At 44.6% G+C, this 12,500-nt stretch overlaps 2 protein-coding genes and 1 long non-coding RNA gene across 5 annotated transcripts in view; all 3 read left to right on the top strand.

Annotated features, from left to right (window-relative positions):
* Window positions 1-3,209, top strand: part of grk3 (G protein-coupled receptor kinase 3) — a 66,365-nt gene extending 63,156 nt beyond the window's left edge. The window contains exons 17-18 of the mRNA XM_061062024.1: window positions 954-1,067; window positions 1,160-3,209. Coding sequence (XP_060918007.1) covers window positions 954-1,067; window positions 1,160-1,321 — 276 coding nt within the window. The 3' untranslated portion in view covers window positions 1,322-3,209. The remainder of the gene's footprint in view (window positions 1-953; window positions 1,068-1,159) is intronic.
* A 1,969-nt stretch (window positions 3,210-5,178) lies between these two features.
* LOC132992153 (uncharacterized) lies at window positions 5,179-5,995 on the top strand. The gene is made up of 4 exons (XR_009676305.1): window positions 5,179-5,416; window positions 5,499-5,603; window positions 5,644-5,664; window positions 5,727-5,995. It is a non-coding gene; the product is annotated as an uncharacterized LOC132992153 (long non-coding RNA).
* Window positions 5,996-7,365: 1,370 nt separating this feature from the next.
* LOC132992071 (unconventional myosin-XVIIIb-like) overlaps window positions 7,366-12,500 on the top strand; it is a 44,779-nt gene continuing 39,644 nt past the window's right edge. For all 3 annotated transcript variants that reach the window (XM_061061186.1, XM_061061187.1, XM_061061185.1), the window contains exons 1-3: window positions 7,366-7,522; window positions 10,058-10,225; window positions 11,737-11,880. In XM_061061186.1, the coding sequence (XP_060917169.1) occupies window positions 10,187-10,225; window positions 11,737-11,880 (183 nt within the window). In that variant the 5' untranslated portion in view covers window positions 7,366-7,522; window positions 10,058-10,186. The remainder of the gene's footprint in view (window positions 7,523-10,057; window positions 10,226-11,736; window positions 11,881-12,500) is intronic.

Here is a 12,500-nt window from a genome sequence, read left to right as displayed (position 1 = left end):
TTTGTCCACCTTCAACATAAAAGCACCACACTTCATTTTGTCCACTTTCAAAATAAAAGCACCACACTGAATTTTGTCCACCTTCAAAATAAAAGCACCACACTGAATTTTGTCCACCTTCAAAATAAAAGCATCACTCTTCAGTTTGTCCACCTTCAAAATAAAAGCACCACGCTTCAGTTTGTCCACCTTGAAAATAAAAGCACCACTCTTCAGTTTGTCCACCTTCAAAATAAAAGCACCACTCTTCAGTTTGTCCACCTTCAAAATAAAAGCACCACACTTCAGTTTGTCCACCTTGAAAATAAAAGCACCACACTTCAGTTTGTCCACCTTCAAAATAAAAGCACCACTCTTCAGTTTGTCCACCTTGAAAATAAAAGCACCACACTTCAGTTTGTCCACCTTCAAAATAAAAGCACCACACTGAATTTTGTCCACCTTCAAAATAAAAGCACCACACTGAATTTTGTCCACCTTCAAAGTAAAAGCATCACTCTTCAGTTTGTTCACCTTCAAAATAAAAGCACCACACTTCAGTTTGTCCACCTTCAAAATAAAAGCTCCACCTTCAAAATAAAAGCAAGATTAGTAAATATGTAACGGATGCGGTGTGGACAGCGAGTGTGCGATGCTGCACGATGCAGCGTGATATCGAACACTTATGTGCTGTGAGATCCTCCTCGCTGCAGAGCTCTAAATGAATCCGAGTTTATCATCCTCAGCCCAGTTTCAGGAGAATAACTCAGGTTTCATAGTGTTGTTACAGCCAGATGTTTAGTGACATAATTCCTTCAGATGCACATGACTGATGTTTAATAATAAGAAGTCGACGCCGTCTCTCAGAGGCCGGTCTCATGCGTGCCCCTCTGCACTGACTCGAGTCGATCCGCTCGGCCTCAAACAGTATTTTCTCTTCTCTGCTCATTTTCTTTTCCTCGTTTGTCTTCCAGCAAAACCTGCTGACGATGGAGCAGATCGTGACGGTGGAGGAAACGCAGATTAAAGACAAGAAGTGCATCCTGCTGCGCATCAAAGGAGGGAAGCAGTTTGTGCTGCAGTGCGAGGTACGCTCGCGGGGCTCCAGGCCCCCGACTCTTTAAACGTGAGATAAACACAAACAGCTGATCTTGTTTATTCTTTTGTTGTTTACACGCAGAGCGACCCGGAGTTCGTGCAGTGGAAGAAGGAGCTGACCGAGGCGTTCACAGAAGCTCAGAAGCTGCTGCGCCGCGCCCCCAAAGTCATCGGGAAGGGCCGCGCCGCAGTGGTGGAGCTCTCCAAACCTCCCCTCACACACCGCAACAGCAACGGCCTGTGAATACACACACACACACACACACACACACACACACACTTATATATGTACAAATACACACACACACACACACACACACACACTGCACCCCAGCCCCCCCGCCTCCTGAATCAGCTGCAGGGCGTTTGACACCTTCCCAAGCCCCGCCCACAACGCCTCGCAGTGTGACCACCAGCCTCTTACACACACACACACACACACACACACACACACACACACACACACAAATCGACATGATGACCAATCATCTAGTTTTTTTTTTTGTTTTTTTTTCGCCATGGGACCTCGCCAGTTTACGGAGAGGAAGACGAGAAACATTCTGGGAGGACTCAGCATGTGAAGAAACCTCTGCATGAATGTGACGTCCCTGTGTCTCTCTGTCCCCCCTCCCCTCCCTCCCCCCCCCCCACCCCCTCCCCCATACTTGGACCTCCGCCTCACACATGAGCCTGAGAGACTCGTGGGGCGAAACATTTGATCGTCTGGTGTCTCCGAGGCGATGACATCAGGAATCAGCGGGTGGAGGGGGGAAACAAAAGAAGAAGAGGCTGCTTGACTCGCTCTCCTCACCCCCCCCTCCCTCTCCTCACCCCCCTTCCCTCCGTTACTGAAGTGCATAAAGTGCCAACTTGGATATTTACTTGAGTCACCTGGAGCGCCCAGAGGACCCGCTCGGTGGCAGATACGGTTGTTGTCGGAGGGAGGGGGGGGTTTGGGGGGGGTTTGATCATTCCAATGCAGACAAACAGGAACTACAAGAAGCCACAGACCTGCTCTCATTGGCTCTCACACAGCCAGTTACCATAGAGACTGGGATTCCATTGGCTGGTGGGAAACAGCAGCCGGTTGCTATGGTAACCATGAAGACTGGTATACCTTTCAGAGACGGGGGGGGGGGGGCTGAGTGTAAATAAGAAACCCTTTCTCTGTGCATCTCCAGTGTTCTAGTCCCACGTGTTTGCATTATCGGGGATTCTCTGTTTGTGGGTCTGAGGGGGCGGAGTCATACAGCTTTCAATCCCTCGCAGCGCTGCGTTACCTCACTTGGACTGTGTCAGGATTTCTTTAGGGGCCAAATGTATCGCTCTCTGCTCGTACGAATGTCTGTGTCGTCGCCTCGCAGCTTTTTTGGACATTTCTGCGTCCCGCTCGCTCACAAATCGACCTTCATCGTGTTCTTAGACCGTCAGTCGGCTGCTGGTGGTGTGCAGGGAGAAAAACAAATCCAACACAAACACTTCATAAGGTCGTCTCTCGGAGGTTTGAGGCGTTTGGATGTTATTTAAATGTTTTTCTTTTGTAGTTCTGTACAGGCAGAGTTAGACTGCATTTCCCAGAATGCACCAGGAGAGCCTGCTGAAAACTCTCTGATGCAAGTTGAAGCAGGAAGTAGTGAGAGTAGAGACGAGCTTTCAGGAAAAAAAACATGAATGTTGCACCCTCAAAACGCACGGCGGAGCTGCAACAAACGCCGACGTTTCAGTTTGAAATGATTTTATTCTGAAAGCGTTTTTAATCGGACGACTCGATAAAAAGAAGCCTCAAATCACCCTGAAGAAGCTGCAGCCGGTGAATCAGTCCGCCAACTCTGCGTGAAAAATCCCTCAAATGATCGATCGACGGTCGTCAAGAAAAGTCGGCAAGAAGTCATTTCCTGTTCTTGAATTGAACGCCGCCCGCAGCTCGGCGTTTAAGTGTCGCTCCTCGTAGAACGCCAAAGCAGAATCCTGCAGTGCTCCCTGAAAAAAATCCACGCAGAGAAACGTCTCTCCTCTTGCCGGCGACCTTCAGCTGTAGATTAAAAATTAAAAACACGTTTACAAATCAAAAGTTTGCAATCGACAGTAAAGAGTTGACGTGTGTTGCCGTGGTAACCTTTTCTTAAATCAGAGATCAATATCTGATCTTCTGCAGGTTTGAGACCCAAAACTGAAGCTGCAGGGAGGACGAGTGTGCAGCAGCTAGCTCGGTGCAAAAATCAAACATAAACAGAGTTTACTGAAACGCTTTTAAATCGGCCAATCAGGACGTCCGCGAGGTGAGGTGCAGCTGAGAGTTTCCCTCGACGTCTAGCTCCGATTTGATCTCTTTTTTATTTCCTGTAATGTGACGCAGCTCAGAGGAGGGGAAACCTTTTCTTAATGTAACGCTTTATTCAAAACTCGATGACCGAACTGAGAAACGCAGCAGCAGAGGAGGAGGGGGAGGAGCTAGAGGAGGGGGAGGAGCTAGAGGAGGGGGGGGGAGTCTCTGGTTTGATACTTTTTCAGGGTTTTTCTTTCTCATGCAGTAATGTGTCCTCGTCTGTGATGTCCACGCATTTCTGGAGCTGTGACGTGTGATCTGCCGGGGAACAAGGGGATGAATTAAGGGTGATGGATGAAGATGATGATGATGATGATGATTTTTCTTTGTAGCCTTTTAAAAACCGGTCAGGGGGGAGAAGTGATCGTCGCCTCTCGACGTGTCTTTTTATTTTTGTAAACCAAAATGGTTTTTATTATTTTTTGTTTACGTTGTTGCACCTTTTTTTTTTAGCCCGATGTGTTACTTAACTAGTTGTTCAATGTGCCAAATAACTGTTGCTGATGGAGAGGAACCAATGGGAAGCCTCCTTTTCTCTGGACTCTTTTCGACCCCGCTGACTTGATTTCTAACACGGACTTTGTGTTGGGAGTCACGGCGTCTTTTTGAAGGGTACAAAACTGTGACCAAACCGAAGAAGAGGTGTGTGTGTGTGTGTGTGTGTGTGTGTGTGTGTGTGTGTGTGTGTGTGTGTGTGTGTGTGTGTGTGTGTGTGTGTGTGTGTGTGTGTGTGTGTGTGTGTGTGTGTGTGTGTGTGTGTGTGTGTGTGTGTGTGTGTGTGTGTGTGTGTGTGTGTGTGTGTGTGTGTGTGTGTGTGGGGACACGGAGACACACACCTGCCACCCGGCTCTACTCTCTCTCTTTCCTTTCTCACTGTGCGTATGTCATGTGAGCGTGTGTGAGCGTACGTGTGCTTCATTCTGTGCGGTCGCGCGTTGAACTCTTTCATTTATTTTCTTTTTCTTTTTTTTCTCACACATATTTTCACGAGACAATTAAAAAAAGGATGGCATATAGGAAAAAAATCAAAGTATATATAAAATATATGTGTATATGAAATGACCAGATGCTCTAGGTTTATTTAAAGATGTAACGGTGAGGAGGAGGCGTGGTGTCGGGGGGGGGAGGGGGGGGGCGGGGGGGTCGATGTGACTTTAATTGTTTGTGGTGACGACTTCAGCTCAAATCTTTGCACATAAAGACTTTAGATATCGTACCTGCGAGTTCCAGATGATTATTTTTGTTTGAATACAGGACTCTTTGCTCTTTTCATATTTATTGCGTGCGAGGGGAGCGCTCTCTCTGGCTCCGCCTCCCCTCGGCGTGCGTGCGCGAGCCCTCAGCTGAGAGCTCGCCGTAGAACTTCCTCCGGTTTACGCCATCTTTGTTTAGTTTTCGTACGCCACAGACAAACACAGATACTACTGGCTTTGGGTTATTATTGCCATTAAGGTTCTGAGAATACTGATATATAATTGATGATATTATTCCATGATTATGATTAAATTTATTTTATTTCAAGGATTTCTTTGTTTCCTTTGGTTTTCACACAGGTAGGACGTTGCGTGTTGGACTGCTTGTAAAAACAGTTCATGAATAAAAATCCTTTTTCCGTGTCGCCTCGTGTCGCTGCTGCTTTAATTTCACTCCAACACCAGCTGACCTTTGACCTTTCTCTGTGACCTCTGGGTTTAAAGGTTCACGATCACAAGAGAGAAAATGTTTGAAGTATTTTAATCAGGGAGGTCAAACGATGAAAGTGTTCACATTTAAAAAAATAAAAATTGTTGGGCTTTTATTTTGAAGGTTTGTACTCTGAAGCTAAGAGTACTTTTCTTGCTGTATGCTTTTATTTTGAAATAAAGTTAGGAAGGTTAGGACAGGAAGTTAAGCCCATAAACAGGAAGTGGTTAGGGATCGTCAAACATCTCAAATCAAATGGTGACAAAGGTCAATGTGTGATGTCATGAGGTCAATATGTGATGTCATGAGGTCAATGCGTGATGTCATGAGGTCAATATGTGATTCATGAGGTCAATATGTGATGTCATGAGGTCAATATGTGATTCATGAGGTCAATATGTGATGTCATAAGGTCAATGTGTGATGTCATGAGGTCAATGCGTGATGTCATGAGGTCAATGCGTGATGTCATGAGGTCGATGGGTGATGTCATGAGGTCAATGCGTGATGTCATGAGGTCAATGTGTGATTCATGAGGTCAATGTGTGATTCATGAGGTCAATGCGTGATGTCATGAGGTCAATGTGTGATGTCATGAGGTCAATATGTGACATCATGAGGTCAATGCGTGATTCATGAGGTCAATGCGTGATGTCATGAGGTCAATGCGTGATGTCATGAGGTCAATGTGTGATGTCATGAGGTCAATGTGTGATGTCATGAGGTCAATGTGTGATGTCATAAGGTCAATGTGTGATGTCATAAGGTCAATGTGTGATGTCATAAGGTAAGCTGAGCTGTCTGAGAGTTGGTTAAAGTGAAATGAGACATTCAAAGATGCAGCAGTTTCCTGTTGTGATGTCCACATCCAACAAATTGACTTCCAGGAGACTTCACAACAAAAGACTTGATTTATAAAGATTCCTTGAAGTCTTTAGTATAAGGTACGATGTCTTGATTTCCAGGTCCGGGTGTCAGGAGGTTCAGGAGTCCTGGTCTTTATTACAAATGTTTTACAGTTATTACATGACACCACATTTTCTGTTTACTGTGTGGGATGTTTATTCTTTTCTCTGGCTTCCATACGTGGTGCTTTAATGCAAATGATGACCCCGAGAAAGCAAATGAATCTAAACGAGCTCACAGCTGGAATATTCCAGATGTTTCTCCTGCGTGCAGATGATGAACACTTCAAACATTTCACCTCCAGCAACATCCTGATGTGACGTCCAGAGTTTACACCCACCGAGCTCCGCCTGTAAGTCCAGAGGTAAGAGGATAAAAAGTGAAGCAACGATTCTGACTTTTCTTCTTCATGGGGTTAAATGTGAACACAAGGCAGGAAAACACGAGGAGTCTGAAAGACAGAGGCAACGAGTAAATACAAAATAAAACAGGAAGTGACAAAATTACTCAAACACATGGACAGAAACTAAACGTGACCTCAGGTAACTTTTGTGTAAAGATCTCAAGAAAACAAATTCGTCATCAGGGGAAACCTGAGAGAATAAAATGTTTGACTGCATGTCCTCTTTGGGCTTCCGTCCAAAATAACTTTGTTTGAATTGTATTTTTATGTACGTGTCAAACCGGAGATGTTCAGCGTCACAAAAAACCTTAAAGTGAAATCTCTGAAGTCACTTTCCATAAATACAGAAGAGGATTAGGGAAACTGAAAAAAAAAAATGTTTGGTTCTGACTTTTTCCTCAGAATTCTGGCTCTGAAAAAAAAGAGTCAGAATAAAAAAAAAAACAGTCAGAATAAAAAAAAAGAAAAAAGTCAGAACAAACATTTTTTTAATCAGTGGCTCTATTCCTCTTCCGTACATAGGGGGAGGTGTGTGTTTGGAAACTTGGTGTGTTTGTCCCGGTTGTTGTTGCTGCAGGTTTTTATTTTTTCTCTCCTCTTCCTCATGGAAACCAGCAGGCTCCTCCCCCTCCTCCTCACCTCGCCCCCAGTTGGAGCTGTCAATCAAAGTGGACAGCTGATGCGGTGCACATGTGCACATGTGACCTCTGACAGAACAGCCGGCGTCCATTACTCCCCCCCCCCCCTGCATACAAACACCTTTAAGAAGATGACTCATTGACACTTTTTGTTCATCTGAGATGTTTCTCATCGATTAAAGATTCTTTCTATCGTATGACTCCTCTTCCTCCTCTTCCTCCTCTTCCTCTTGTTATTCAGTCTCAATCTTTCTTCTCCAAACAGGGTCTTGTCCCCCGTCCTCCCCCGACATCCCCCCCCCCTGCAGATATTTATAGAGGCCTCGTCTGTCAGCCCGGCCGTGTTGCTTATCGCCCTGTGTGTGTGTGTCACTCTATTTCTGACTCTCCTGCAGTCACTGTGTGTGTGTGTGTGTGACTGTGGTGGTGTTTGTGTGGCAGCCGGACTCTCTTAACGTTAACCTCCTGGATATTTCTCTGTTCCTGCAGGTAAGAAGCCGTGTGCTCTGCGTCTTTGTTGCTCTCTCGTGTTCTTCAGAGAAACTGAACTTTGTGTGGTTTTTGTCTCGAGGTGATGTGAGCTGAGGGCCCGACGGGGGCCTCGGTGCTTCAGGGACATTTGATTCACACAGAACATGACTCGAGTACTTCACTTTAAATGTTGTTTTTGAATGTTTTCACTTCATTTTCTTTAACGTGAGGTTTTGTTTTTGTCCCTCGTGGCTCCTCGGAGGTCATAACTCGTCCCCCTCATGTGGGATCTAAAGTTTAAAACCAGAACTCTGAGTCATTCAGGAGCTACTGAGGCTAACGCTGCCTCCTGACTCCTGAAACATATTCTCTAAACCTGCTGTGTTCATGTGTACTTGTGTTGGAAAGAGTTTGTTCTGGGGCGCTGGTGGTGCAGTGGTTAGTGAGCACACCCCATGTATGGAGGCTATAGTCCTTCAAGCGGGCGGTCCAGGTTCAAATCCCACCTGTGGCTCCTTTCCACTCTCTCTCTCCCTGATGTCTCTCTCCGACTCTATCCACTGTCCTATCTCTCCATTAAAAGCACAAAAATCCCCAAAATAAATCTTTAAAGAAAGGCTTTGTTCTGATTGGCTGAAGGCCTCATCCAATAGAAATTAACCGTCGACTTGTTTACAGCGACAGACTCAGCTCGTTGCTTAATGTGGAGTCATGAGGTTTCATATCCAGCCTGAGGCAGACGAGCCGCTCGCTTCATCGTCTGCTAAAAGAAGAAACAAAAAGATGTAAACATCAATCAGGAATGTTTGGGGGGGCGGCGATCCCCGTGCATGTAAAGAAACATCTTTGTCTTCATTATGAACCTCCAGTTTGTTTGTTGATATTGTGAACAAGTGGAACGACACATGGCGGCCAAAGTGTCACCATCGTTTCACACTCTGTTGCGTCCAAAAAGTTCTTGGACGATGTGGATACTGAAACATTTTTCACACATTCACTCCTGAAACTTACTAGAACATTTCCGTCTGACTGCTCTTTAAATCTTCCTGAGTTATTTGTTCACTCTTGGTCCTCACATCGGGCTCCTCTCCCTGACAGACAGGATGAGGAGGGTGAGGGGGGGCTCAAAAAGTAGGACATGACAGAAAAAGAACAGGCGACAATGTGTTTAAAGAGTCTGACGCTGACGGCCTTCTGGACGATCGCAGCGGGTCCCAGGATTTAAACGTCCCCCTTTCTGCGATGCATTCTACTTCTCGTTCTCTCGGTTTTGTCGGGGGCCGACAGGAACAATCCTAATGATTTCAGGAGTTTTGTGAATGTGTGAAAACACCATTTTAAACTTTTAATATAAGTTTTCATTTCTGACAGTCACCGTGTTTCAGAGAACGGTTCCTCTGATGTATCGTGGACGTTATCGACTCTAAAGATCCCTAAATCATCCGCATTTCCTTCCAACATTGTTTGGCTGCTGAACAAATGAGCTCAATTAACGTCTGGCCAATCAAAGCTGCTGTTTTTGTCCCTGACAGGCTCCGGTTGTTGCTCTGAGTGTTTGTCAACATTACTGAAAGGATCCCTGCAGAGAGAGATCTTTAACAGCCTCTGCACTACATCACTTTATTCTATCCATTTTATATCAGTATTCATACTTTATTCCTGTTGTTCTTATCCATCACTACGATCACTTTATTTATCTCATTTTTACCTTTACAGTTATATTGTTTATATTAGTTCTGTTGTTCCATTATTCACCTTATTAACTTATCATTAGCACATAGCTCTGTTTACATCTGTTAGTCCGATCACTGTCCACTTATATCTACTCTTTTTATATTTTGTATTTTAAGTTAAGTTTAAGTTGTATTTAAATAGACACTTTATATTTAGGTTACAATGTTTCCTCTACCTGCACTGTTGTTCATTTACTGCTCTGTGTGCCTTTGAATTGCCCCCCAGGGACAAATCAAGTTTTTTTTTAATTGGAATTTGATTTTGGTTACAGAGGAAGAGGATTTATTTTAATTTAGAGCCCGACCGATTAACCGTCCAGCCGATAATATCCGCCGATATCCAGTGACATCAGGATCGGCTGACTTTATGGCAGATATGAGACGATATCTCGTGGACACACGTTTGTCCCCCGGGTTACGGCTCGTTTGAAAGCTTTTACAAATTAATAATCCACTGAAGAGATTTAGGAGCGTTTTGTACCTGTTAGTCTCCATGATGTTTAAAGTGAGGGTCATGCTCTTTAAATCCAGGAAGTCACCTTTAAGTCGAGCTTTTCTGACATGTATCTGTCATGTCGGCTGATAAAAAGAAAAGACTCAGACGAGAATGATCGATGTCACTGAAAACCAAAAAACTCCTGAAGTGTGAAGACGATTCAGAGACAGAGGACCGCTCAGTGATGGAGGACTGAATCAGCTGATGTGATTTGAATAAAAAGTGACTTTTTTCTGTCTTCTGTTGAAGTTTTAAATCAGATCTGACACTTTTTCATCATTTTCACGTCTGAAGCTTCACGTTTTCCTTTTCTCTGTCTGTCAGGTTGTGTTTCTCTGCGCACACACACCACCACTCTGACATCACACCTGGCTGACCTCTGTGTGACCTCCCCCCCACACACACCCCTGAACCCCTGATCCACCCCCCCCCCCATCACCCGTCTGAACCAACATGGCGCTGTCGTCACGCTTAAAACTGTGGGAGAAGAAGGTGCAGAGACGCTGCATGAAATAATCCTTAATGCGTGTGTGTGTGTGTGTGTGTGTGTGTGTGTGTGTGTGTGTGTGTGTGTGTGTGTGTGTGTGTGTGTGTGTGTGTGTGTGTGTGTGTGTGTGTGTGTGTGTGTGTGTGTGTGTGTGTGTGTGTGTGTGTGTGTGTGTGTGTGTGTGTGTGTGTGTGTGTATTGATTACACAGTGAGTGGACTCTGATTCATCACTGAGAGTCTTCCTGCTGCTGTCATGTGTTCGTTTGTCATCCTGCATGTTTGGAGTACGAGTTAGAGCTTTTTAAAGACACAACCCGTCACACATATCTGAGGTTTGAAACCAGCAGGAGCCGATGTTTGTGTCCATTTAAAATACTTCAAAATAAATCATGACATTCTCCCATTGGGTAAAGTATTATTCCACAAACACAGCGCTTACATTTCACTGTGTAGCCTTTACAAGATACGCTTCACTTTCACTCAAACAAAATTACATACAAAATTCAATTCTCCAAATTGGGACACTTTAATTTGACCAAAAACTCGAATGTGTCGACGTACAGATCGGTGACCTGCTCTGGTCACACAAGGTGGTCAGTAATGGTTTCCACCTGAGCAGCTTCTTTAAGTTGGTTGTTGGCGGCGGCAGGATTTTCCACCGTGGGCGACTGAAAACGGACACTTTACAGTGTGTGCAAAAACGCAGCATATTCATTGGCTGTTACTTTTTAAAGGAAGCTGTAAGTCTCCTGCAGCTCTTTGGAAAACGCTGACTTCCTGTTCAGTATGACAGCTCGACTACCTGTCGTTACGCAGCAGCTAAGCTAAGCATGAAAAGCTAACAGGCTAAAGGCTAGCTAAGCAACAGCTGCAACGCCAAGATTGATTTCTATTGGTTAAAACAGCAGCCGACATTGATTGACATATAGACAGATCAGTGTTGGAAGCATGGTGTCTTGTTTTGGTTGGTGAAAACGGGGACAGGGACTGTTGAAAACTGGGACATATTACCGTAGTGCTTTAGATATTTGTGGGACACAGAGCTTGAAACAGGACGAGCCCAGTCAAATCGAGACGTATGGTCACCCTACTTAAGATCTAACGTCAAAGCTGCGTTTCAAAACCAAGTATAAACAGATTCATTGACCATCCATGGACTTAAAGGTGCGCTGGAAAAACTGTAGTGAGTTCATCTGGCTCAACCGACCCTCAAAGTGACGAGACCGACGGAGGAAAAAATGTCTTTACAGTCTTTAAATGTAAATCTGAGAGACGTCATCCTTACTTCAGGGGAAGGTGTGCAGGTACATGCATAAAGAAGTATTCAACCTTTTCCTCATCCATACAGCGGTTCATTTGCATAAAAACTAACCGGCATGTTTAATGTAACTCGAGAACGTTTGCATGAAATGGCAGAAACCTTCATGAACCGTTTTTCCTGAAAGTCCAGATCAGACACGACTTGTTGTTTTGTGTCTGTTTGAAACCTTCTGTCTTCCATCGGTCACACCGCAGATAAAGGAGGAGAAAACGCCAGTGGCCGCAGCCGACCCTCCGCCTCCTCTGTCCGCTCTGCCGGGCGGCTTCCTCAAGCAGCTGGTCAGAGACTCGGAGAAGGAGACCAAACAGAAAGAACCGGAGGCCAAAGACGAGAGAACTGTGAGGGATTACTCCGTCATTTAAATTCCTGAACCTCAAAAAGAGAACTCTTAACATCTCCAGTCCTTATGCTAAGCTAGGCTAACTGGTCTTGTGTCTACCTTTGTTGCCTCCCTGATCGATTAATCAAAACGGAGCTAGGCTTGCCACTTCCCCCGTTTCTAGTATTGATGCTAAGCTATGCTAATGGTTGTGTTGTGAAGTCTGTTAACCTCCAACAAAGTGAGCCCCCCTCTCTTCTGGAAGTATTTTTGTTTAGCATGTTGTTAGCACATAACGTAAAAACTTTGGTTGGGTTAAAGATACGCACAGAGTTGGGCTAGCCACTGCCTCATTTTACTTGTATTTATGCTAAGCTATGCTAACTTTTCAGTTTCTTCATAACTTTTTTTTTTTAAAGCATTTTTCTTTCCTTAAAAAGTGTTAGCTGTACCGTTGCCCTCCATGTGGGGGATTAGCCAATGCAGATAAATGAGTTAGGCTAGCTCTTTGCGGCTGTTTCTTGTCTTTATGCTAAGCTAACCAGTCTCGTGTAAATGTCTATTTTTATCATTTAAACTACAGTTTGTCTCTAGCCTTTGAAATGATTTTTTATGTGCTGTCTGAAATGATTGAGTCTA

The sequence above is a fragment of the Labrus mixtus genome, chromosome 17, assembly GCF_963584025.1.
Source record: "Labrus mixtus chromosome 17, fLabMix1.1, whole genome shotgun sequence".
In the NCBI taxonomy this organism is placed as follows: domain Eukaryota; kingdom Metazoa; phylum Chordata; class Actinopteri; order Labriformes; family Labridae; genus Labrus; species Labrus mixtus.
Note: the sequence above shows the minus strand (reverse complement) of the source record. Positions and strands in the feature narration are given on the sequence as shown.